The 27782-nt window shown below is 42.0% G+C and overlaps 1 protein-coding gene across 1 annotated transcript in view; it reads left to right on the forward strand.

Annotated features, from left to right (window-relative positions):
- The window catches only part of LOC104500721 (protocadherin-15), a 111605-nt gene extending 84061 nt beyond the window's left edge, over window positions 1-27544 (forward strand). Inside the window, exons 12-14 of the mRNA XM_010144416.1 lie at window positions 11539-11754; window positions 15924-16012; window positions 27364-27544. Coding sequence (XP_010142718.1) covers window positions 11539-11754; window positions 15924-16012; window positions 27364-27544 — 486 coding nt within the window. The remainder of the gene's footprint in view (window positions 1-11538; window positions 11755-15923; window positions 16013-27363) is intronic.
- The last annotated feature ends 238 nt before the right edge of the window (window positions 27545-27782 follow it).

Here is a 27782-nt window from a genome sequence, read left to right on the forward strand (position 1 = left end):
GGGAAAGAGGCAGCATTTATTTTAAATTAAAGTGTAAGGTGGTTGTTACTGAAAAAAGAGCAGACTCTGAATTGAACCGGTGTTTTCCTGGTGTTAAACAAAATCAGTCATTCCAGAGGTACAGCAGGGACTCTCTTGATTACCTCCGAGCTCCTTTGGGTTTTCTCCTTGATTTTTATCTACAAGTGACAGGTTTTGCTTGAAAATCTGAAAGTCAGAGTAAGTATCCTATCAGTAGTGGATGACTTGGATAGTCAGTTCAGTCGTTTGAAAATTCCTAGTCCACCTTTTCTTTGTTAGTCCTCTGTGTCTGTCTGTGTTTAGTAACTCCGACTCATTATTTTTCTCCAAGGTCCTTGTATTTATATCGTTTCATGTGAATATCCATGTTCCTCATGACCCATGTCAATTCCTGCAGCTGTGGACAGGGCTAATCTAAGTCATCGCGTTGTTTTGTACCAGGGCGTTTACTGTGCTGTCAATATGTGGAGGCAGTCGTCAAGATTCTCTAAGTGAGATTCTTAAGAAATTGCACAGGAAATGGGATAAACTGAAGCCTGTAAAACAGTAGGGAATGTTAGAAGAGAAATGAGGACAAGCCAGTTCAGTGAAGAGCGAATAAGAAGGAAAAAAATAGTGAGATAGGAATGATCTTCTGGTTTTATGTCATGAAAATGCAACTCAGGTTAACGGTGGCATGCTTCTCATGACTCTCTCGTCAACTGTGTAACTGTTAAGTACCGTAAATATGGTATAGATCATGCAAAGGATATTTAAGTCGTGAATGAGAGATAATACACATTGTGAGCACCTACATTTACTTTCTCATGTGAAAGAGATAAAATACAGCAAAGTTCTTCTTTTTTGAAGAGACCTACTTGCCCAAGTGTCAGAAGCAGGGAGCCAATTTGAACTCTGTTTGATTGCTGTCACATAGTGGCAGAAGGTTTTGTGTGACACAACTTCTATAGCATAATTTACTGCTTAACCATGTTTTAGCAGACCTTCAGATAAAATAAATCACGGTCTGTGAGGCTCTGGGACTGCTTTCCAAGTGGGCAGGTCTTCTTGGGTGCCATGGAGCTGTTTTAACACAGTGCTTTAACCCGGGTCCTGTTGTCCAAAGAGACGTTGGAGCAGGCCTGTGCAAACGTGTTTGCTTTGACCAGTTACACTGACTATGGGGAAGGATCACTAGATGGGTGGGTTAATCGCAATAATAGGAATGCCTGGGCTTTAGGTATTGATATGTCTCCTGCAGTCAGATGTGATTTACGGGGTATCCCTGCCTTTATTTGCCATCGCTGTAATTCAATTAGTTAAGCATAATAATCACAGTGGCAGGCACTTGCCGGCAGTTACCGCTTAACAGCACTTTAAGCTAATATGATATTTCCTTTTATCAAATAGGAGCTAGAAAAGATGAACTGAAAGAAGGGAGTAGGTGGTTTCCAGTGTAGAAACTGAGGAGGTTCAAAAAAACTTTTATAATGTGGGTAGACATTCACTGTGTCTCTGTTTTAGAGACTATGTGAGTTATATCAAACAAGAGGTGAACAGAATTTTAAGTTCTTAAAAATGTATCTAGTTTTGCAACATCATTTACTTTAGAAAGAAAATCATTCCGAAATGTCACAACAGCATTGCTGTTAATCCCAAGAGATGTTTACGCTGCAGGCTAGGATTAACAGTTGTGTTGGTGCCCAGATCCTCAACTCCAGGTGATCCCTACCCCACCAAGATCCCTGGTGGGATCTTGTCCAGCCCTCGAGATGTGTTAAGGTGCTCGTAGCCCGCTTCGCAGCCAGGCACCTGCATTTTCGCAGGTGCAGGGAAGGCAGGGGTGTGTGCAGGGCAGGTTCTGCTCAGCCTTTGCAGAGCCGAGGTGTCCTGTTGACACTCCCTTAAGCTGTAGGCAGATCTCCAGTTCTGTCTCCTTTTGGCATTTGAAAATTTATTCTCAACTACCTCTCTGTTTTTGTACAATTTTACCAACACAGAAGGACAGCTTGGTTTTGATGAGTGCACTTTATATAAAAACGATATAAGATGACAAGCCTTATGGCCCTATGTAAAAATTACAGCTTTTGAATTTAAAAAAAACCATGAGACAATTAGTTCCTCTTTAACAGTACTTGCTGTAGTCATTAATTTTTAATATCGTAGTTTATGTAAATCATTTTTAGGTAAATTCATCACAAATATACTGCTGATGGCTTGTATGTTTAACTTCAGTTGCTTAAATCATTCTGTACTCTGTGACTTCAACAAAATTTTACCTCTCCCATCAAAGCGCACAGTTCTTCTCCTCTTGAAAAATATTTCATAAAGCACCCCAGTTGTTTGCACGAATTATGCCATGCAGCCTAGTGAGTAGCACTGGGAGTAAGCAATAATCTAACTGCCATGGGGCAAACACGCCAAAAAAAAGAAAAAAAAGTGCAGAGAGAGAAGAAAACTCGTACTGAGTACATAACCGTACACACATCCTGAATAATAAAATGCTGGGTAAACGCTTCTCTCCTCAAAACAGTTACATACGTGAATAAGGCAAATACTATAGATTACTGCCTCTATAACGTGCAGTGATTTTGCTGGCAACAGCAACTGTGCTCTTAAATATATTCGTTCGAATATCAAATCCTTTTAGAATAAAGCAATACACTGTTTTGCTCTAGATTTTTAAAAAGATTACTGTAAGTAGATAAAAAGAAGCTTGAGCTCAGCAGAATGACACAAATCATTATCAAGAAGTCACTTTTAATTAGAATTAATTTGTGTAATGATGTGCTGTATGAATTATTCTGTATGAATATGATTGTTTTAGGGCTAGCAGCCTCTGAAAGATCTTAAGTACTAATGTCTCTAAGGAAAAAATAAAAGGAACGTGTTTATTCAAATGCCACTTTTTAACCAAGGCAGTTGTCCTTGCGTCTTAAAGACCATGTTTGTACTGCTAATAGCTCAGCAGGGAATGTGGAGCTGCGTTAAATACCATTCCCCTTGAAACGTAGCTGAGGCTGCTTCTCGCCTCTCCATTCCACACAGCCATCGTTTGCAGCCTGCTCATTTACCCCCAAGACACACACTGCACAGGTGAGATCTTCGGAGCCCGGGCTGATGGTGTGATGCAAGACCACAGGACAGCGAGAAGCCGGGGTGGCAGGAGAGCTGCGCTGCATCCTGGCTGCTGGTTCTTTGGTTTCCCTTTCCCTCTGCGAGCCTTGTGCTAGGCCTGCGGAGGCTGGGCGGTTGGACAGCTGGAACAGCTGGAACAGCTGATAATCGGTGTAATTATAGTGCTGGTGGTGCTCACAGAAAGGTTTCAGGTTTTGCCAGTCCTGATGGGGATTGGTCTTATCGTAACCTTTTATGTTCTCTCCCCTATACTGCAGTTCTCTTCCCCCTATCCTCTCCCCCCCTCCCCCCCCCCCCCCCCCCCCTGCCACTCTTCTTCCCTCCCTCCTGAACTGAGGCTGCTTCAGGTCTGAAGCACATCTTTACACTGCGTCTGAGGAAGAAATTAGATTAAACCAAGAATATAGTTAATAGGCAAATTCTGTGCTTTCACCTCCTGGCTATTCCACCCCCCCCGCCCCCGCCGAATTTTCAATGTATATAAGAGCTGATTTCCATGATTAAAGGCTTTTCCGTGCTTTTTGTCAGGACTTTGTTAATTAAAAACAGATGTAATACTCATAACTACTCTGTTATGAATTCTGTGATTTGAGATTTGGTTTGCGTTTCATTATATTAGAATTAGTTATGTCGCTTCCCCCCTGGTATTTTCATATAACTCCTGCTTTTTCCCTCAAAATTGGAACCAGATTTCCTTTATTTTCAATCTGCTTTATGAAAACAAACCCCAAATCCAAACAATCTTTAGGGAAATTACTCGCAGGAATTGAATTTTCACCACAATGGTGTGTTATTAGCCCTTTCTTTTTAAACATTTTCTTTTACAGAATTAAACTCTTTAGTTTTATTTATTGAAGTGCATTTAAGTGAGAAAATATTGGAGGTCCTGATTCTAGTAAAGCAAGTGAGAGGCTCTTTTCTGAATTACTCCTCCGTTGACAAAGGTACTTTTCTACTGAAAATGTTTGCAGAGGAGGAAGCTTGCCAAAATAAATGCCAGTGAGTCGGAGTCTCAGGAAGTGTCTGACCTGTGTTTGATAGAAACGGCTCTAATACAAAGCCAGCAGAGAGGTTTGATGATGAGAGGTAATAGGAGGCAGTGGAGTCTGAAATGCAGCTACATCCTGAAGGAAACTTGATTCTTACACTATGGTTGATGAAATTTTCATTTCAGACCTTTTCTGTGTTTTGTGCCCCTTTCTGATAGGCTTCGTAATGTAACTTCATCCTTCATTACTGTTTGAATATCTTAATATACAGAAGAGCGAAATAAAACAAAACCATTTTATGCATTTATTAGGTTTTTACCCTAATGGCACGCAGGGGAATCGGGATTGCTCTTTACTTAAACTTAATCCTTGAAAACAGTCTACCTTAGTGGCTGCATACTGATCTAAAGCACGTGAGAGCACCAGCATTAACAATTCCTAGGTACGGATACGTGTCACATACGCAGAGAATACTGGGATTACTTTATTGCCCAGACACATTCATCCATGTTAAATCTCCGGTTATTTTCTATTCATGCCTAAAATCTTTAGATTTCTTTTGGAATTTCCTTCTTCCTTCGCATGGCAGCTAAATCTTCACAGCGACAAGTTCTGTGAGATTCAACCCTTGGCATCTTGAGGCAGCTTCTGCTGTAAAACACAAAGTTTTCCCTTCTCTAACTTTGCTTTTCTATGTACACAAGAGAACTGCTTTGTAAAAACGCACTGCTTTGCCAGTCACAATCTTTTATCAGTTAAAATATGATTTATTAATCACAAAGAGCAGTCTGCAGGGAGAAAACATACTTGGTAAAAGTGAAAATCCTACTTTGAAGCCCATTTGCAGTGACAATAGCCCACTCTCCAACGTGCACATCTGCTGTAGCATCTGGCCTCTGACAGGAAGCTGCTTGCCCTGCGAAGAACAATATTACAACAATATTACAGTAATTCCAAGCACACAGGTAACTTCTTCCAGAGAACTTTTCTCTAGATAACACGTTGGCTCGCTAAACTCTTTATTATAAAAGCTCGTACTGTTGTTTTCCTTTCGTAGTGTTCAGGGAAACTACTACCCTTGGTGGTTTTTCCAAATGCAATATTAGATTATTTCAATTACTATGTTATTTTCTAACATTTGGAGGCTGTTAGTCCTGCAGACGCCTCCAGAGTGAAGTACTCCTGCAGGGGCTGGAAGGGGTGAGTACGCCTGGAGTGCGTGCAGTGCTGGATCGTTCCTGTCCGGTGGAAAGTCAGCCAGGTGGTGTGCACTCCCTCCCAGCACACACACGTAAACCTGCTGCATCGAGCACTAACTGCTATTGGCATATGCTATAGAATGCTATAAAACCAATGTTTCTAATTGTTTTTAAAATACAAGTTTGGGAACACCTGTTATTCAACATTTTTTTCCCACAAGACAGCCTATCAAATTTGGTCCTTATTTCCATGCCGTGGGTTTTTGAAGGAAAAAGTGAACCATTCTCATCCACTTTTTTTTTTTTCTTACCGTTTGTATTTCTTAGAAGTTTCTTTGGAGCTGGAGTTTACTTGGGGTGGGCCGGGCATTTGAAGCATAAATTAATTAATCTTTGGCTCTAGCCCTCATGGAAAGCGATTGTTTTATATTTCTCCAGTCTGCACATTTCCACAGGGAACAGGGCAGTGTGAGGCGCAACTGTGTGGCGGCAGAGGAAGGGCACTTATCCCCTCACCCAGAGAGACTTGTAAAAGCAATGCCATGTGACAATGACACTCCATTATTGTCACCAAAATTGCCAGTGGCTTGTTTGGGAGGAGCGTTAAAGTCTTCATTAACTGTAACTCCTGAAGCTATTGCAGAATCATCAGACAATTACTGGTTTTGTCATTATCAGAGTGAGCTAAATTCAAACTTGCTGCTTAGAGTTAAATGTAATTGTTAATATTAATTGTTTTCCAGCCTCCCTAGCAGGGTCATGCTTAATCATGAGCCCGAGGATGCTAACAGGGCATGTAAAATGAATAGACTGGCCTGTTGGGTTTTTTTTCTTTTTCCTAGCAGATGGCAGGATCAACTGTTTCCAATCAGTTGCTGGCACATAAAATAGCTTTTAGAAGAAGATCGTTTTTGCCGGTAGGAATTTACAGATTGTTGAATATTTTCAGTTCAGAAGCCACATCTGCCATGGTACTCTTTCAGAGGCAGTTTTGCTTTGTGATTTACAGATACTAAAGCCAGTAAGTCTGTTGTAGCTTTGTAGCTAGTGCAGTTTTCTTTTTTTTTTCCTGTATTTCTTCACTACTGTACTCTTTACACTGTTACCTGTCTCTAGCACTTTCGAACTCATGGTCATCAGCTTGTTTTTGCCACAGATTGCCTCAAAAATGCCTAGCTTTAGATCTTCTGGCATCTGCTACTCAAACTCATCCAGCCTTTTTGGACAGCTGCTGTGTGAGGTGATTGCTTGCAGTCCAAGTCTTGTGTCGATTAGTTGCCCCAGAAGAAAATACATACTAGCCTGGTTACAGAGGTGCCACTAAAGGGATGCCTATCACTCCTAGCTTTCATCTCGTCTGTTCTCATCTCTGTCTTCCACACATGCAGCTTGGCTCACCTCTAGTGGGTCCTATATCTTTCCATACTGGAGCTAATGCTTTTTTCCCTCTCGGTCTGCCCAGAGGTGAAAACCAAACTCATCAGAAAGTACCTTTCTGCTTCCTCTCTGTTTTCAGGCAACCAACGTGTTAAAAGCACTTTTCGTTGGCAGCAAAGCAGCTGCACCCTTCGTGCCTTTGCCGCTGCAGAGCTGGGCTGAATTAGACAGCGTTTACCTGAGAGCGAAGCCGGCATGGACAGCGTCCGCCTCTGCTACCTCTGCAGCGCCAGGAGTTTCAGTGGTTCTAAGGGCTTTCTGTGACTTGTGCTGGCAGTCCTTGTGTAGCAGAAGTAGTCACCAAGAATGCTTGGCTTACTGGTCTTTTTGCTCCAAGAGAGATAGCTGCCAATAAAATTACAAAAAATAACTGTTAGTGACTTCGCGGTAAAAAAAAATCAATGGTAGGGTCTAGAGCAGCGTATTTCAGCGAATACCTGGCTGGTGTCATGGGGTTTAGGGAGCGCCCCAGCAGTTGCACCTCTTTGTCCGTGGGAGAGGGTGGGTGAGGGCTGGAGGCAGCGCACGGAGATGCCAACGAAACTCCATTTGTGTGGGCACGCTTACGCTCAGTTACAGGAGGGTTGACTCTGGCCTGGCAATTCCTAAAATCATACATATTTATCAGTACTCAATCACAGCAGAATTTAGGAGACATCTGTATTTCTTGCGCATAACAAAAAGAAAACATAGCGCTGTAATACTAAGATTAAGTATAGCTCTTTCTCTTCTTTGACAGTCATAATGCAACTCTCGAGGTGTCGTACATCTCCTCCTAATGAAGTGTCAAAAATATTTACCTTCAGGACAAATTACAAGAATAGCAAACATCCTTACTCTGTTTAAAGAAGTTGGTGCGTTGATGTCAGCAGCTCACAAGCTCTCTCTGGTGGTCCTGCAAAGCTGAACGTTGCACTGTGTCGTTAGGTTTGATCCAAGTATAACTAGGGTGAAGGGGCGGGGGGGCGGCATGGAAACAACAAAGTTAGAATGTTTGAAATTGGAATCTGATTATTATTCAGAGTTCCTCAGGTGGTTTAGCACCTGTCTTTGCTCATCTGCACATGGATGATTTCTGGGATGGAACTATAATGATACTGAAGCTCCATTAATTTCTCTGGAGCTCCACTGAATTCTCAGAACTTCAGAAAATTAACTCAGAGCCTGTCTACCAGCTTTGGGCATCTGAACTGCAGACTTTTAGAGGCTGCATGCTTAAAATTTCAAAATGCCTCTTTTTAGAGTTTCATGCACTAAATTCGGCTGCAGCACTCGCCATACTGTTACTTCTAAGCAGTTACGCCAGTGTCGTGATGTTTACTCCGAAAGGCTGACTATATTTAATGTCTGTGCCTGCAATATTGATACGCTAATTTGGATCCAAATTTTGTTTGGCCTTAGTTGCACACGTGTGTAAGCATGAAATACTGAAGGTGAAATGGATTTCTGTTGTTATTGAAACAAACTACTATTAAAAGCCGTGTATTTCTATAGAGATAAAATTTTCTGATATTAAAAAAATGATAGGCTTATAGCCCAGCTGAACCAATCTAATAAATCCATTTTAACAATGAAATTGACTTTTTCTTGAAAGGGCGTAGTGCTCCTCTTGAAGGACACCTCCACGGAGCCTTTGGCATTTAGCTGTGCACTCATTGTAAATCGTGTCTCGCTACAGCGAAGACCCCAAAGGAGCTGGATCGGAAACTGTTATCCTGCCTGCTGCTATGTGTCTCGTGTGCCAAAACATGTGCTGCCTCGGGGATGGATTGGCACCCCACCCTGCCCCAGTTTCATCACCAGCGTGAGACTGAGTTGATTCTTTATCAACAAAAGCCTGAGTATTCACACTCAAAACACAGAGTGTGAATAAGCCAGTGGTTTTTGCCAGAGTGATCTTTTCTGTATTATTCATGGCTTTAAACCGAGCTACGTTGTATAAGCTGTACCTGCCTGTCTTAGACGCATGCACACAGTGATTTGTTAGGTATGAGGCAAGGAAGTGATTATTTTAAAAGTTAGCTGCTCTGCATCACCGTGAAATAGTTTCCAAAGAGGTTTCTTTCTTTGTCTCTTGGGTGGCACATAGGTGGTCTTCTAGATGGATTGTACCACATATATCCTTTGCATTTGGTTAAGAACATGTACTCGAAGTACTCGTTTTTCACATGTGTACGAGGTGCCCATGCCTAGGTGGAGACTGAGGGATCTCTGGGAGGAGAGGCTGAGGCTGCCCTGGGCTGGGCATGGTCCCTTCCAACAGCCCTCCCAACAGCCAGGCACAGCCGAGGTACTGTTTTAATTTTTAGCTTTGTTTCTCAACATCCGTATTTTGTATGGCAGTAAATTAAATTAATTTTCTACAAGGTGAGTATATTTTACCTGTGATGGTGATTGATAAGTGAGAGGCCTGTCCTATCTCAACCCATGAACTTTTTAATCTTGGTTTTCCCCCCCATCCTGTTGAGGCAGGGGGTGAGAGAGTGGCTGAGCAGGCCCTGGGCAGGGGGTCAAGGTCAGCCCACCACAACATGCTCCTTTGAGAGTACATCAGATGAAACTGTGGTGGAAGTAAGAGCCCGATGAGGTCACTGAAGTTGGCGCGGTTGCTGGAGGAATGAAGGGAACCTGTTGTGCAGTTCAAGCATTTATGCACTTCTTAAAAGGCTTGGGCATGGTGCTGAGCACTGACATTTAGCTCTCAACTGGCGATGACTGTTAGCACTTTCATATCAACCTGATTTTTAGGTACAGCTCACTTCCTCACTCGTGCCGTATAGCATGCTTTCACGTTTATTTGTTCCTTCAGCAATTTACTTGTCTAAAGGAAAGCCCAGAATGAGCCTGGTCCTGAACAGCCACCTGTCAAGCTCCTGTCTGCTGGCCCCAGGATGTTTGGGGGTTGTATTTACCTGTGCCAGCTGGATAGCAGGAGTGCTCTGGAAAAGCTCACTGGTATCTTTACTGTTTGACTGACAGAATGGGGTAAATTTCAGAAAGCTTTTAGTCCTACCCATCTTTCCTAAAAATGCTAATAAGGGGTTTGAGATCACCCAAGAGGTAGTAATCGTGATTTTAAGTCTTTAAAAAAGCTGTAGAACTGGAAGAGCAAAAGCACTTTAACATGTTTTGATATTTGTTTTGTGCTTTTCATAGCCAAGCCAGATAAAGCTTTGTAAATTCAGAGGAAAACAAAACATTTATAAAGGTTGCAAGGACAGTTCTGCCTCTGTGGGGAGTGGCAGCCAGTGCCGTTGCGGGAGCTCGTCTTTTGGGCAGCTCTGCCACGCAGTGATGTGTGGTGTATGAAACACGTTGGCTACCGCTAGCTAAACCAGCCCAGCTATTACCACTTCAGCACTGGGTAGTGGTATCTGCTCCGTCTGCCCTGACCGCCGTTGGAGTAGCCTGGAAAGCACGTACAGCTTTCAGTACCTGCATCATCAAGCGTCTGGATGTCGCTTGATGGTGCACAATGCAATCACGGTGCTGCATAGACTCGCTTGTGACATCTCCTCACTGGTGTTCTTCCCTGAAAATTGTCAGAAAATAAAGACAACATAGGAGCTAGTAAAAGTTTCCACCTTATAGATCTTGTTCACTGATGGTGAGGAAACAATTAATGGTGATTAATGGCCATGTGTCGAAGGCTTAATGACTTTGCACAGATAATGCTTTTTTAGATGGCAGTGGCATATCATGGTAAGCAACTCTTCACGCTGCCGTAAACCCTGACTATGTTGTGATTATTGTTTTTAAGTCACGGTGAAGGAGGGATTTTACACAAAGACCTGCACCTTGCTGAAGCTAAGGGTGTTTTTTTTCTCCAACACTAGCCTAAGCCACAGTCTTAAGAAGATACGCCTGTATTTTGATAAAAGCCTGCTAATAGATGCTGACGTCTCCCAGATGCTGAGGCAGTGCCCAAGTCTAATGAGTGGGCAAATGTACAGGCAGTAATTAGCCACCACCTCACTGATCCCTTCCTGTGTGGAGCACGTGAAAGGATTATAAGGGTCCTCTAAAACACTCCCATCTGAAGATGGGTACTGCCATTTGAACAGGAGCATGCTTGTGCAAAGCAGCAGATGTGGAGAGGCCAGAACGGGGCTACACAGGGTTGTCAGGTGCAAGGCAGGTGAAATAACATATCTCCCAGGGCTGCCTGGCTGATGCCAGGACTACATCCTAATTCTGCAGCAGTTCAGCAACAGGAGAATGCCAGGGCAGTTTGGCGTCCTGCACTGGGTCTGTATGTCAGGTCCATTGGGCAGCACTGCAGGATTGCTGCTCAGTCCTTTTTTCTTAAAAAAAAAAAAAAGTGAGTAAATTATTCCAAAAGTATATGTGCTCAACCAGTGAGGATGCAGAACATCTCTGAGAATAGGAGGGACATTCTTGTTGTGTAAGATCATGAAAGCATTGCTGGGGGGGTTTATTTTGGTACTTAATTGTTGCAAACTTGAAAAGTAATTTTTTTTCATTTTTTCTTTTTTTTTTTTTTTTTTTTTTTTTTTTTTTTTTTTTTTTTTGAGCAGTTTAGTGCCAATACAGGAGAAAGAAATTGCTGGAAAAGCAGAACTGTATATAGCAAAGTTAAATGAACCATTTACAGTAATAGCAATATCTGCTTTATGGGATCTAATATTTTAGATGTTAGGGTCGAAGAAATGTGCTGGACCAGTATGCAACTTTATTTAAAGGGCAAGGTTAATGATTTTTTTTCCATGTATATTTACTTTATTTGCCTCTACTTGTTTTCTTTTTCCTATCAGGCTGATGATAAAGACACTGGGAATTACAGTGCCATGCAATACAGACTCATCATTCCTCCAATCAAGGATGGTAAAGAAGGTTTTGTGATTGAAGCTTATACAGGGCTAATAAAAACTGCTATGCTGTTCAAAAATATGAGAAGATCGTATTTCAAGTTTCAGGTCATTGCAACCGACAATTACGGAAAAGGACTGAGCAGCAAAGCAGAAGTACTTGTAAGTATGAGCCAGGCGTTATTTTTATGGAATAATTCTTGACGAAGTTTAATTTCAGGCAGACCTATAGAAAGGCCATAAACTGTGTATTCTTGATCTTTTTAAATCACTGAAATAAAGCTTTTTCTTTTAAACCGAATGCCTGTATGACCATCTGAAACAAGTGGTCGTGTTTCATGGCAGAGATGCCGGTCTCAGTTGCCACACTAGGCATGATGTTCCGTGTGTTATTTATTCGATGAGCCATTGGTAACGGTTCAATTCAGGTTGTAACTGTTTGCATTAGACATGGACATAAGTTATGTTCCATTTTTTCCCGACCCAGATGGCAGCAAAAAAAGTGCTGGTTTTGTGCATTACAAGTATAAAGCAGGACGTATCTGTATGGGTGGACATCAGCATTTACAGATCTTCTCTACCTGTTCTCTACGGCAACAAGGCGCAGCCAGCTCCTGTATCACAGCTGTGAAGCAGGGTTAGCTTGGCATTAAACCCCAGTCAATAAGCCAAGCGGAAAGCTTGCTAACCGGGGCTTGCTCTGGGTTAGCATGGGTGCATATCTCCTGGGTCAGAGTTAAATCTGGTGTATTTTGCAATGCAGACAAATACCCGAGAAAACAGTCTCTGAAAGCCAGAAGTCATTTGACTTACTGGGGAAAGCCAAGGTTGCCATGTCCAGCTCATGTTTGGAAGGGAGGTGCAAGGAATAATTTTGGGCTGAGACTGAGAATAATATTTGGGCTGAGACTTCCCTGAGCTTTCAGGGAAGCAACATTTCAAAAGTGGCACCAGCATTAGGCCTTGAGCTCACGCTTTTGTGCTGAGTAAAGTACATTGCCTTAGTCCAGTCCCAGAAACCATCCAGCTGAATTTCTTTAAAGCCTATATAGCTTGATGGATTGGATTAATATTAGCATAATGTTGTAGGGATGAAGTGCATTGTCTAGTTCCTGGGAACACTGTCAAATGATACAGATGATAGCCATAATACTCAGGTATATTGAGTTATGCAGGAATTCAGCAAATAAACTTAATGTATGATGTCCTCATGCTTGACATCCCAAAATGATAGGGCATTCTCATGCAATTTATGCAGTTATAGTATATTAAAATATAGCCAGAAGGTATCGACATAAAAATTAGGAAGTGAAGTATGTCTCATTAATTTGTAGAGGTATCTTTAGGTTATCCGAGTGAGTGATGAGCAGTACAATCAGTGGTTTTGAGCAAGGAGTGAAAGCCTAGAGTAGCTGTAGGTACAATTACAGACTGACACCTTCCCACCATGAAAGTTTGGGTTTCCACTGAGCGTGATCCATAGGTGAAGATCCTTTCTAACTAGGCTAAGCTGTTCCTCAGCTTCATGATTTGAACAGAATTTGTCCTGCTGACACCGTGGTGTCAAGAGCTCAGACTGGAAGGTGTTAATACAAGCTCAAGGGTGCACATAGGAAAGGGAAATGAATTTAATTACTCGTGAGCAAAAGAGTAATATGTGGGGGAAGAAGAAAGTTGGCACTGGGAAGAGGTCTAGGGAGAAGAGGTAGGGCAACACCAGCGGGACAGTACTGTAAAGAACCTGAACTAGGTATCCTCCAGAACTGGGGCCAGGTCACTTCCTCAGAGTCTTGGCACAGGTCTGTGAGCAGCATAAGCTGCCAAATCCTCATGCTCTAGGGGATGGTCCATGTGAGGGATAGCAGTCTGTTCCTGCTGGCTGGGACTGGCAGCATGGCTCCAGTCGGGCATCTCTGGATCTACGGTTTGTTTCCACGTGATGCAATTTCTCTTTTTAAAATGACTTTGCTGCAGGTAGGCACTTAAAAGGTACTAAGCATGAATAGTGAATATTGGCTATGATGCAATCTTTAACCAAATGTTTGTTGGGGTATCCGGGGGCCCCTTCCTCATTCAGCTCTCAGCAAAGGTGCTCACAGAAATCCATTGGTGTCACCTAACAATCAAGTCTGTTTGTAGGCTCTGCCTTGCTTGATTTAAAAATTGCAAAGTGCCTAGAGAAGGGAGCACGGGGTCAAAGAGATACTGCTTATGGGCTAGTGGTTAGCAACATTTACATGCTTTCCCTGCCTCTGCTGCAAACTTCCAGCCTGTGGTGCTACTTGCTTAATTTAACCTGGAACTTTGCTAGTCCTCAGCAGTGCATTCTGCAGGTACTTATGGACACGAGACATCTGAGCACGCTGACCTCCAGCCCTGTGATTGAGGCTAGTGCCTGCTGCTTAGCATCACAGGACCTGGCTGTCTTTTTGCTCAGTAGTAACCAAGTAGTAACAAAAGCTTTCTGAGGAGCAGCTTGCAGAGGGTGGTGATGGTGATGCCTCGGGAAGAGCCCTTGCTTTCCCACACCTCCCCCCTCTGCTTCCAGCATGTTTCCATCTCTCCCTGAGTGGAAGTGAACAGTTTCTCCACACAGATTTGTTACAAAGGTAGCTAAACTGGACTTGGTTCCTAAACTTAATGATAGTTTTAACAATTGAGCAATGAACACCTTTACAAATGTGGATAGCAAGCAAGTTAATGTTACTGTGGAAACCTTAACATTTTCTTCAGTTTTGTTCCATGCCCTTATTCAGTGTAGCTTGTCACGAATGTGTTTATGCGCATTTTTGTATGTGAGGAAGTAGTCGTGATTGTGAATATCAAAAGTACTATTACAGCCGTTTTTTAAGCTCTGCATTGATGCAGTACTCAGTACATAGGTGTGCGGTGTCTGCCTAAGTCGCCTAATGTAGTTAATTCTTTTAAACTGTTCATTGTTTTAGAGTTCCTTTCAATTATCTTAGACTAAAATTTGGTTTACGTTCATTCTAATTCTGGTTTTCTTACACAGAAGTCTGTACATGCTGATCAGTGCCTCTGATGACATTTCGAGAACATTTAAATATTTAAAGTTGGATTAAGCTTCAAAGCTGGTGAATCAGTGTTTGATGTGAAAGTATATTATGGCTTGTCTGCTGGAGTGCTTACAGGGCTCGAGATGCTCTTTTGAAAACCAGGGGTTGTTTTTTTTCTTTTAGAACTAATGATTTTTAGATTTAGCGGGTTTAACATTGTCCTACTTTCCCAAATTTACCTCCGGAATCCTCTGTAGGGAATGTAGGTTTAGAGTGTAATGTCATGCTGATACGGACCTGAGCCAAGTTTGAAGAAATGTTTTATTTTATCCACCAGTATGGGAAGTAACTGTTCCTTTCACAACCTAAGCGGACACTGGCCGTGCTAGCGGAGAGAGAGCTATTACAAAATTAAAAAAATATTTTAAAAGGAGGAAAAAACGTGCAGGCATTTTACCGGAAGGCAGCTTTTTCTTGGGATGAAAACAGCTTGAGGAGACTAGATGAGGAGATGCAAAGCAGAGTTTACCAGCTCTGCTGAGTTTGTTGCATGTGTGCAGTCCCCTGTGCACCCCGACCGTCCAACCTGCCGTTGAGAAACAAGAGTTGCGTTGCTTTTGCAATAGGAAATACTAATGCAAGAGATTTGTTCTGAGGCCAGTCTGTTTCTTTTAAACAAAGCACACAATGTGTGAATGTATTAGAGGCATATTTTTGGCCTTATAAAGAAAAAAGTTTACTGCAAAATGTACATGGTTAGGTACAGTTTTACGCTATATAGAAGGAGAAGCTAAAAAAAATTGGAGATTAAAATAAAAACTTTCACTAATAACTTCAAAGTAAATGAACAGTTTCCTCGGAGATTTTTCTAAGAAAGTATTATTGATACAGTTGAATTAATCTTGTACTTGCATTTACTCGATGCAAATTGCGTATCTCAAGGGTTGGATAATCCTGTCAAGCGATCAAAAATACCAAAACGATCACAAGTAATTTTGAATATGGCACGTGGGAGATCCGTGTAAGTAAAGTCCGAACTATGAGGAACAGGTTTCATAGTTTCCGCCTTAAAAATTATAATTCTAATGCAGTCCTGCAGTTACAGTTCTAGTTAAATCTTTGCCTGCTATTTATTGGGTTTGGCTGCCAAGCAAAGCAAAATTACCCAGCTTTCTAACTTGGAAGTAAAGTGAAGTGAGAAATCCGCACGTCAGGGCATGGCTGTGAAGGCAGGAAAGTAATTACTCCATTCTTTTTGTATGGGACAATGTTATGCATGGGAGTGCCAATTGAATTTCACTCTTTTGTTTCCAGGTCTCTGTGGTCAATCAGTTGGATATGCAAGTCATCGTCTCTAATGTTCCTCCCACCCTTGTGGAACAAAACAAAGATCAACTTATAGGGTAATAAATTTATTTACTCTCCAAGTGTCGGACAATTCACTGGCTTTGTGTGAGGCAGCAAGGAATACTCCCTTTATGCTATGATCTCCTTTTTTGCCAGAAGACTTAAAAATGAGCAAGCAGGTGTTTTGATGGGAAGCACAACTGGCTGACTGACGGCACTGGGCCCCCCCCAAATCCACATTTTGTCCCCTCCTCTGGAGAAGGCCAGGGTATAGCACTTCTTTGCTTGCCCATTTGCTCACTTTGTGGGGTGAAACTTTGAGCAGAGCTGCTGCTAACACAGACCATAGTGCAGCCTCCAAACGCTGAGCACAGAAACTGCATCTGTCAAAATCCGGGATGTAAAATAAAGCGTGTCTCCAAAAGGTTGGGGTAGTGCATCTCAGTGAGCTGTACTGCTTCACTGTGATTTTATTTGGGTGACTTAGCCGTAAAGGAAAGCAGAATTTAGCACATTTATACTGGTACAATTAATACCACTGACATCATTACTTACAATTTTAATTGCAAAAAAATGGTAACAGAATGTCATTATCCAGGCCTAGTGGGTGTCAAATGTTGTGACGGGGGGATGGGTAATTGGAAACATCAATGCTTCCCAATAAGAGTGAAGTATTTTATCATACTGGAAGCCTCAAGTCAGGAAACCAACTAAAATCCTTCGGTCAAAGAAGTTTGAATGCCACTCATACACCAGAACACCATCAGCTTCCAGGAGTCGGCTTTTCACTTCTAGCTTCTTTTTGTAAGACAAGGACAATTTTCTATACTTTGCGTCACTAAGCATGTAATTAGACAATATGGGAAAGACTATAGGAAATGGTTTTAAAACAATCTTTGTAATCTTCTGTCACTTTAATCGGTGATGAGTGGCATTTCTGAGAGTCCAACAGATCTGTTCCATCCTGGCTGTTGTCACGCATTTACTTCTCCACAGAAACTGAAGTACCTTAGGGCTGATGATATAATTGCCCACTGAAAAGAAAGTGTGTTGTTTCTAAATGGCTCACGTCTTCACTAGGCTGGGAAAAAGAATGGACAGATTTGCTTCTGGAGATGTAGGACATTTTCCCCTTTTCTCTCTCTGTTTTGAGCCAGGTGTAAGTTAGCTCTGATAGATTCTAACATCAAAACCAGTAATTAACTTGTTCAGGCAATAGTCTGTATTCACAGGGAGTCCATTTCCTAGAGCTCAGAACAGTAAAGGACTCTGTTTGCTTAACACCTGAGATCTAGCTTTCCAAAAGTGTCAGGCGTCGCTGTTGGCTGGAATGTCAAAGAACAATACGCCTTTTAGTGACAGTAATGAGAAAAGGTGCTTCTGCTTTGCTAAGCCATCACGTTCAGCTTGATGCTGCACTGTACAATTTTTTCTCCACACTCTAAGTTGTAGCCTTCCTGGGCTTCTCTTTTCCTGAGTGGCGAAGGTGAAGACGTGGGTCTGTATCCTGGGTTTCTACATGATATAGGATAGATCTCATGCTAAATATGGCTTATGCTGTGTTTGAGATCCTCCCAGTTTTGGACTGCCGTGGAGCCAAAGGAGCCACCAGCAAAATACAGACAGCTCTTACACAAGGTGGTTTGAGAAGAGGGTGAAACACCCTGACTGGAATGAAGAGTGTCAGCTGTGTGGCACGTGTCTTGGCACTGGGAACATAAATGCTGCAACAGGTGACATGGCAAGAATGGCAAGAGCAGATAGTGTTTTACCCTTTTCACCATCCCTGCAAAAATCTCCTTTTGCAAACGCTGGAGCAGCTTGTTTCCAGCTCCCAGCAGGTCTCTTCACAATTCAGTGCTTCAGCAATAAATTGTGCCTTAACCATACCCTCACTCCTCTCCTCCACGGCCCGGTGGAATGGCTGGCATATCCTGCCACAGTCTTCGAAAACGGCCCAGAACCACGTTCCTCAGTCTCTGTCCTCCAAAAAACCTCTTTTCTGCCAGGTTGCAGCCATTTAAAACTTGTTTCGTGCAGTCCTGGTCCTTTTGCATGGAAGTCTTTGACAGATGCGGAACTATTTCACAGTGAGCGAAGCTTTCAAACGAGTACAAAACTGAAAAAATCACGGGCAGGTTTTACGTTCGCTTGGGAAGACTTTACCTTCACGAACAAACACCATGAGACCAGCGAGTGTAACGTAAGAATTTCGCTTCTAAGGATAAGCTTTTACAGACGCCCTTTGCCGGAATAGTTTGCACTGGCTTGTTTTAAAATTGCCCCGTACTTTACTGCAAATACTTGCTCAGAGCAAAAGACTCAGAAAGAATTTGGCGTATGTGCATTTGTCTGTTTCACTTAGAAATGTATTTATTTCATTGCCACCTTCCAATTTCTTGGCTTTCTCTCCTAGAGTTTAAAAGATTGCTCTCTCCTTGTTTTTACAAAGGATTTAATAATTCATGCAGGACATAAAACCAAACTAATAGGATTGTTGTGTGTTGCGTGTGTGCTGTATATGGAAGATATAACCACAGGCAAAGTGAAAACAAATAATTTGGAGACCTTCTCAGGCTGAAGTACAAAAGAGGTTTCTGAGCCATTACAAATAATGCACTCGTTTATAAAATTAGAGCACTTTGTATAATTTGTTAACAGATAAAAAGACTATATCATTAACTAAATTAGTCACTACAGAGGTTATTCAGCTCTTTCTCCCCTCGTTTTGGTACTGGAGTGATAGTAACTATTAATCTCTGAAAATAAAACATTTCATCGCCACTTGCAGTACTTGGTGATGGGGAACGTTAGGGAAGTGGGCAGAAGGGTCAGTTTTGAAATTATGGTGGTTTCTCACTCTAGAATAAATAGCGATTTGAACAACTTTGTTTAACAAGTTACAGGAGAGTCTCCCCCACTTGCTGACGTTTTCACTAGAGAGTGGAGACAAGGTGCTAAGAAATAAATGTCAGTTCTCCGTTGCTGGAGAGGCTTACTCAGCATAGCCTTGAGCTGTACGTTGGTTAATGGTCCAAATAAAGGCAACACACCATAGAAGGGAAGATTTAAAACATCGCTTTCTATTTGGCTGAGGAGTTTGGGCTCTTTGAGGGATACTACGCGCATGTCTGCAGCTGACATTTCTGATAGTGTCACGATCCTTTGCAGTCATTCAGTAAGCACCTCGTTTTTTCTCCAGCTGCTTTAATTTCATCAACAAGCTTTTCGTATCCTCTGGACTGCACATCCAGATGTCAGAGTTGCCATTTCTCTCACCCATTTGAATTATGTCTGTTCAGGTAGGTCCCTTTATGGGGATGACAAGTGAGTGAGGCTTAGTGGAAAATTCAGTGTGTGTTCCTCTACAGAATATTTCTTCATGAGGACAGACAACGCAGTGTTCTTTCAATATGGCAGCGTTTGTGAGTGCTTCCTTCTTGGGCAAGGAACAGCATTTCAACTAGAGTAAAACAGCCAACTCCATGCTCATTTAGTTCTTTGGTTTGCGCATGACTGCGACTTAAACCTCTAGCTAAACTCAGATACGCCACGTTACCGATAGAAATCTGTGTTTCTCTCATCCCACGGGTAACAGAAATGTCTTGGGACATAAATATGTCTTTACACACCTCTACAGACAGCAAATCACCTTCTCTGAAATGGCATAATAGAGTGGCTGAAAATGAGTGCTTTGATGAAATACTCCATAGACTTTCCTCTGGAAAAGGCTGAGGTTTGCCCTACAGCCTACAAACCCTGCAAAATGGAAATAATATTGCCTCGGGAACTCTCTTCCTGAACTAGAGCTAGCCAAAACCATTTGGCATAATTTTCGACATTAATATTAATGGAGTTTTTTGCATTCTGTGTGCTGACATGATCAGGTGGTTAAAGAAAACACATTTAGCTGCACTTGCACTGTTCTGGAGTTGTTAAAAAAATGGAATGAGGGTTAGCTGCTCACTTCCAAAAATCATGAGTGCCCCATGTTCTTTTTTCCCCTCTGCACTGAAAACCGAGCCTGGAAAGAACAGAATTTCTTTTCCGTTCACATGAAGTAGTGGTGGAGTAGGGATCTTCTGTTGGAAAAGAGGGTCTGATGGAATCACCTCATACTGCTGTGCATAGACACAGTAATAGATAGTTGAGCTATTATTTAATAATAAATTATGTAGTAAGGATAAGCATTTAAACACTGAAATCTTGACTTCCAAGAAGTTTCTATAGTCTCCGGTATTTTCGGTGTTGTCTTGGTGGTGATTCCCTTTTTGTGTATTTTGATTTCATAACAGGCAATTCATGATGCCTGTGTTGGATGTAGAGATCCCCAAATACTGGTACTAGATGTGTATCGTGGGCTTTTGAGCCTGCCTTCTCTCTGCGTCGCTCTAGCAGTTTTTGCTGTCCTGAGCTGACGAATTTAGGCGCGTGCAGCTTCCTGGCCAGGCTTGCCTCTGGCAGTGGAATCCAAGCGCAGACGTTCTTGGGCAGAAATTTCAACTCTCTTATGGATGTTCGTGTGTATCATGTGTATCTTAATGGAGGTTATTCCCTACTTTTCAAGACAAAGATTACTGGAAATAGCACATGATAATTCCAAGGAAGTTTTCTGCATGTGTATTTTGGCCTGTTGTAGGTTGCAATCCTTTAATAACCTTTATACTTATAAAAGAATGGGGCTGTTCCATAGTTACAGAAAATCCACGCTGAAACCTCCAATGCAATGTTGAAGTGACTAGGCAGTATTTTTCTAGAAAATCCAAACATAAAATCAAGTGCTGATCCTCAGAGATATACTGAGTGAGTGTTTTGGAATACGAATGTTCAGCCTGCTAAATTAATAGTTTGCATATACAAACTTGACTGCCGTCGTTTCTCAGAGGAGTGTCTGCTCTGCTTTGCTGCATAGAAACTGTGGTCTGCTTAAAAGAAATGTCGTAATACATACTATAGCAATATATAATGCTATAAATTATTTATAAAAATATAGATCACATGTACATTGTACATCGTATATAATTTAATGTCTAATCATAGTATGTGAGATAATATATTTTATAGAGAGAGGCTGAAATGCACAGTCCTCTCTTTAGGGAAGTGGATCAGACTGTGGATTATTTCCCTTCAGTTGTATTTTGCCATTGACTGTATAGCAAATAGTGTTTCCTCATCTCAGTTGCAGGAGCCGGTTGGTGGCATTTCAAAGGGACAGCTGACATGAGTGCTTTACATGGCACTTGTGTATATCGTTGTATTTTATTTCTTTGTTTCTGTCTTCTTTTTTGTTAGAACATCGGTATGTTCAGTAATTGGGAGGGTGAGTGAATGCCTCTGAAATGTCGCGTATTCGTCGAGACGAGGCTGTGCATGATGAAATCAGATGTTAGGAGGCATCACTGGGATTCCAGCACTCTTGGCACCCTTAGTAAAACCAGACACAGCTACCCCCTGGATGGGCCACCTTAGAGGTGCTTGTTTGGAAATGCCTCTGAAAGCGCTCTTGGCTGCATTAGCATATTCCACCTTAGTGCTCCAGTGGGTTTTGGTTTTTTCTTCTCAGTCTGTGAACTGGTAGAAAATGAGCATGCGTCTCCTGCTGGATGAGGCTACAATATTTAAGTCACTCTGACTCATTAGTTTTCCCATAGAAGTACAATTTCGTCGCTTGCCTTATGATTTTTGCCATGTGATTACTGAATTAAGCCTAATTACAGGTGACTGGACTTTTTGCATATGGGGGTAGTGGCAGTAAACTTGTCATTAAGCACTTTTCACAGCTAGTACTTACTCTCCTCCCCATTACTAAATGTTCTTTAGTTACAGGTACTGCTATACCTGCCTTGTTCTTTGCTTCAGTGCTCTCCGACGCTGTTATATGAGTTTATTTTACTCCTGGCCCTTCAGCCCACCTCCCCTCTGCCTTCTTCCGCTGTCACGTCTTTGCACTGTATTGTTTCGTTCTAAATTAAATTGCAAAATTGACAAATAAATAAAGAATGAGCTTAAAGGGCCATTTGCCACCAGCTGGCTGCATCATATTTAATTTCCCCCTTAGAGCTGGCTTTGCTTGGAGAACGCCTGTCCTGTAGTTCTGGCTTTGTACAGTGTTTAACAGAGCCCATTCCACTTCTTAGCCAATGTTAGCCTCCCTCCACAGTACTCAGGATGATTAATAACAGTAGGATACCGTTATTAAGTTACGTACTAGAGACCAAAGCTTATTCGGCTCCAGCTTTTCCACTTGCTACTTCCAGTGCCAGCTAGGAAGCGCTGGTTCAACGATCTCCTTCTCCCCACTCCTCTCAATAATACCGAATGTTGTTCTGGTAACATATTTTCTCTGAAGCGCTATAATGCGGTGAATGGCTTCTCAGATAAAGCTGTAAACTTCTGCTTTATTCTGAAATTGCTTACTATTGCAATAAAGCCCCTTTTGTGCTGAGATCTGAAGATACGTCTTCTGGGTCAAAGTCAAGATGTCTCTGCGAGTTACTCTTCAGGTAGTGTAATGTTGATTCTGCAACTGGGAAAAATGAGACTGCATAAAAAGTTGAAGTGCATGTAGGTTTTTTGGAGGACAGGATTATACATGATGAGCATAGAAAGGAAGAAAGGAAACTTTAGCAATATGTAAGAAAGCAAATTTCCTTTATGGTGTGCAATCCAACATGCTTTTATAGGATTTGGGCAAGAAGGTATAAGACATTGTCTCTGGCTTGTTCTCTAAATAATTTAGATGTTATTATATGCAGAGTACATTGGCTCAGTCGTGCTCCTTCCTGCTAGATACATGCCTTGTCTGTGATAGAAAAGTAGAAATAATCTTTTATAAAGAATTTTGATAAAATTTTATAAAGAAGGAGTAGTCTTAGGCTTGAAATAAAGCCTAGTTCTGACTTGTTTTACATTGCAGCACGAAGCAGGCTGACTTAGCTGACAGGTGAGGGTTTCTTGAGTTGTGTTGGCAGCTCCAAAGCAGCTTGGTGCCTCTCCGGAGGCCACAGAAGTAGAATAACCTTCCCTGTGCTATATGTGTGTTGAAATAAAGTATCTGAATGCTGGGGCCCACGTGCATCACACCCCCAGTGTATTCCCTGACTGCACAGGAGGGGCTGGAACTGGTCCTTATCTGTTGGTCAAAGTACAGTTGAAAATACAACAGTTGCAAAAAACTCAACACAGCCAAAACTGGGCTGAAGTTGAGCAAAATTTGAGAGTGTACTTGCGTTAAATGAAATCCTTGAGAAGTCTGTATTCATGTGTACTGGCCGAGCTGAATGCTCTCACCTGGGCACGGTTGCCAAATTTGCTTACCTTTTCATAAACCTAGAATATGAATATGTTATTACTCTGAGTTATTTTGGGGAGCTAGAATTTTCAGTAAAGGAGACAAAAGTTTTGCAGGGTATCTAATCTTCAACACTCAGAGCTCTAACTCTATAGTACTAGTTATTTCAGAGTCCTGAAAGAAAGAATGGATTCTTCTTTTTTTTCCTTTTTCATTTCTTAGTATTTTTCTGTGCTCCAGAAAGAGAGAAGGCTGTTGAATTACTAGAGAACTATGTACTAGGGGACTGAAACATCTTTCTCCCATAGAATTTTCTAGTAAGAAAATTTTGCAGTAATTAAATTCAGGTACTAATGAGGATCTGAAATGTGCTGCAAATTGAATTGCTTCTTTTGTTTGTGTGCTGATTCAGAAGATGTGCATACAACTCAGCTATTCAGCTTGAGGTATAAAATTACTGAAATGTTACGGCGCTCTTTGGGGCCGTGTCATGCATCTTCTCCACCAGGGACAATGGAGGGTCATTAAACCTTGCTGCTGACTTACCAAGTCTTACACAATGACTGTTAGTCTAGTTGAGCTGCCGTTGCTGCTGGGCTCTCGTGCGGCTGGTTCCCTATCTTACGTTTTGCATGACTGACTCGTATGAACTTCCACATCAGTTTCCAAAGAAGCTTCGGAGCAGTTGTTTGCGTCTTTCCCGGTAGCGGGTTCTCTCCCTCGCTGGAACGTGCATCTGGCGTGCTGGATCCGTGCAGCTCTGGGAACAAAGCAGCGTGATGCTGCAACGCCAGGGTGCACCCGTTAATTTAGCCTGGTGCTCAGCAGGGTCTTCTCTTCCTGTAATGGAGTGCAACAGCCGCCGCCCTGCCACGTGGCGTGGTGTCTCAGGTGCACGCAGTAGCTCGTGGACCTAGTGCTGAGTGTGGGCCGGGAGCATGGTGCCTTATCCCAGATGTTGGGGTTTGGTCTGCTGGTTTCAGAAACATCGTGGGAAGCAGAATGCCACCAGCCAAGGGACAGCTCAACAAACCAACATGCCTGCATTTCTTTGCCACTCCATCTCTTTCGCAGATAAAGATGAAAAAAAAATTCTGAGCTTTCGGGATATTTATGGCCACATTACGTCCTCAATGCCAGAGAAAATCCTCTTGTCCTCCATTTAATTTCACTGGTGTCACTGCTGGGAATTTGGAAGGCAGTGGTAATGGCTGGGAGGCATGTCTGCTCATTACATTATGTCTGCAGAGCTAAATGGAGTTAGAGAAGTAGGAAAGTCTCATTGCCTGTAAAGTTGCTGGTTCTACTGCTCACTACACCACTGCTGGGAGGATGGTAATTATCCTCGTTGCATTAACAAGACTAATTTAAAGCTAACTTTTGCTGATAAATACACTGGAACTGCAGATGCTGTCGTTGCTTAAAGTGTGCGTTGTAAAAATCGGTTCCTGTAAGCGGTACTACAAGCAGGTGGCCACTTTCAGTAGAGTTTTAAAAACTACCGCGTTTTCAGAATCATGAGTTCAGCTGAATGACTTTTAAAATAACTCTACAGGGAACTGCCCTGTTTTTAAGTGCATTCTTTAATTGCTACTTTGCATTCTTCAGTGCGTTCTTATATATTTCAACCTAAACGTGAAATTCTTGTGTTTCAGACGAAATATTACTGTCACTCCACTAGACTTTGTGGGTTTTCTTGCAATGTCAGTGAAAGCCAATGGCTGCAATGTCCTTATTTCTCATCAACGCAGAGTAGTATGCTATTTATCCCCCAACTTTAACAATGTTTTAGACAAAGTTATTCTCAGAGGCAATGAATGCCGGTGGAAGCCATGCCAGGAATTCCTGAGAACAGGGAATGTTGTTGCCAGTTCTGCTAGAAGTGACTGCTGCGTTATGACCTTCTAGCATGACGGGGCATTTCTGCCTTGGGTGAAATAGCAGTTCTGTGCAAGGAAACAAAAGCATCCCCCCAGCCGTATGCTGATTAGGGAAGTAAATCTTTTACATATTTGTCTATCTGAATCCTTGTGCAAAAAAAAAAGCCATGCTGAAGACAGTTATGTTTTCCTTTAGTCATGTACATTCACATAATCTTTGGAGAGGTTTTTGTAGTAATCTGCATATCCTAGATTTGTTCTGTCAAGTTTTACCTGGGAGAATTATTGTTGCTGAGGTGTCTGTGGCAGGTGGTCACCGTAGCTGCCGGTGAAGTGTGTGCCAGAAGCAGAGACGAGTACAGTTACTATATCTGCAAACGACAGGAGTGCTTGTTTAGAGGACACCAGCCAACTAGCAGTGCATCAGACAATCTGTGTTTTTTATTTTTCCCTGTGAAAATAGCTCTGCACTAAGAGTATATATTCACTGCTAGACTAGGACCTGTGTCTGACAGCCTTCAAAATCTTATAGAAAAGCTTCTATTTTGAGGAAATGGTAGACTCGCACACTGAGAGCAGAGAAACTGGGCGGGTAAATGTGAATCAGTGGTTTTGAAAGATTGTAAGATGGTGATACTGCTTTGACAGCATTACTTCCCTTTAGAAATCTTGTGTCAGGAGAAAAACAACAGCAAAATGTAACCTCAGCAAGTGCAAAAGATTTTGTTTTAAACTACAAGTGACTTCTTAGCCATCTGTGTCCTTTTTTACGAGATTTGTCTTCCTCCACATCCTAGTGCATCCTTGATATATCAGGCAGCTTGTTCCCTTGCTTTTAGCTCCTAAGTCAGCTATTGCTTTTTGATTTGATATTCTAATCCCATAAATTAGCCAAGAAAATCATGTATAGTCCCAGAACTGGAACTGGTGGACTCTTCAGACTTCTTTATTTCTCCATAGTTTTTTGCCCTTGTATGCAGTGTGGATGATGTTTGCTTTTATGCCTGTGTTTGTGAAACTCCCTGTGGGCTTTAACGGAACCCTTCTCAGTCCCAGGTTGGAAACAACATCACACCATTAGCAAGTCTGCTCCTGTTGTCTCCGAGATGCGTTCTGTCCTTGCCCAACAGCCGTGGCTAAAGCTCTTCTGATAGCAGTGTCTGACTTGCTATTTTCCTTCTGGCTCCATCCATTCTTGTGAGATTCTGCAGACTGCCGTTCTCCCCTTGCCTTTTTGAATATTTGAGGAAAAACACCTCATGTTAAGACTTCTCCCATAAGCAGTTCTGCACAGAAAACTGTACAAAAATATCAGATTTTGAATTTAGAACAAAGGCTTCCAAAAGTGCGTACTAAGGTGTCTGTGGACATTCAGTTGTCAATAAATAAAAAACAAAGTTGAAAAAATATTCAGTGATGAAGTTAAATGAAACTGGTCACATGACAAGAATTCATCAAATGACCAGTAAGTGTCATCTTTCCTGATAAATTTTAATTCCTAAGAATTGCATTTGACTTGCGTGTCGACACGTTGCGATTTATATACGTATCCGCAGAGTGTGCCGTTCTGTGCTCGGGCAGCTGGGAGTGAATCCTTCTCTTTGGAAAACGAGCAGATTTGTTTAGGTTTACTGTTGTCATGCCCTTGTTATCTCGGGCGTAGCTGCTGCTGAATTCCATCAGTCTATCTTTCTTCTGCTTGTAGAACTTCTGCAGTTTATTTTTTTCCTGTGATAAACTCGTCAGCTCAATATTCCAACTTCCTGGTGGCTCTAAAACTTGCTCATGCCTTTCGGAGTAGCGGGTGAAATATCCCACAGAAAATGGTTGCAGTGGTTGTTTCTGTGGGTGAAAATTTATTGTACGCACCCTGTGTAAGGCTGGAATTGAAGAGTTCTGAAATCATACAGCTTAATAGAAGGATGACAAGGGGTTTTTTTGTAAAATATAGATGGTGTTTCCCATGAGCCATTTAACACTCGACTGATGTCATAAATACAAAGAGCTAGGCTTAAGGAAACTATTTCGGATGATCTCTCCCTAGCACTGCTAAGCTTTTCCCAAGAGTTCAACATTTAAGAGGTTATATCGGAGCAGAGATTTTTTAAAGGTGCTCTGAAAGTTACCATCCTTCTAAGCCTGGGGGTTTTGTCTGTTAGTATCTTGTTTGGGCTTTTGTCAATCTTGATCAGCACAGATAAATCACTGCAGCTTTCTGGCTCCATCTCATGTTTAGGATTTTGGAACGCTACGTCCAAGATCAGATTCCTGGAGCGACAGTTGTGGTGGAATCCATTGGTGCGCGGAGATTTGGGGATGGGTACTCTGAAGAAGATTACACCAAGTCTGACCTCATGGTCTACGCAATTGACCCGCAAACAAATAGAGCTATAATGAGGAACGAACTTTTTAAGTAAGTATAGTATTTGTTGCTTTTCTTGTGTTTCTGTGGATTGGTTTTCAGCCTGTTGGTCTGTCTCTGTTAGCACATAGTTCAAGACAACAGGAACAGAAAAATCCGTTGAAGCAGTTGGTGCGTGCCAATATAACTACCCTGTGGGCAGCTTGGCAGCTTTTGCAGGTTCATTCCATTCCCTTGAGCTGAATGGCCCCACTACACATGATTTAGACGTTGTTGCCATGAGAGATTGCGAT

Source organism: Buceros rhinoceros, unplaced genomic scaffold (genome assembly GCF_000710305.1).
Source record: "Buceros rhinoceros silvestris isolate BGI_N320 unplaced genomic scaffold, ASM71030v1 scaffold2711, whole genome shotgun sequence".
NCBI classification, from domain to species: domain Eukaryota; kingdom Metazoa; phylum Chordata; class Aves; order Bucerotiformes; family Bucerotidae; genus Buceros; species Buceros rhinoceros.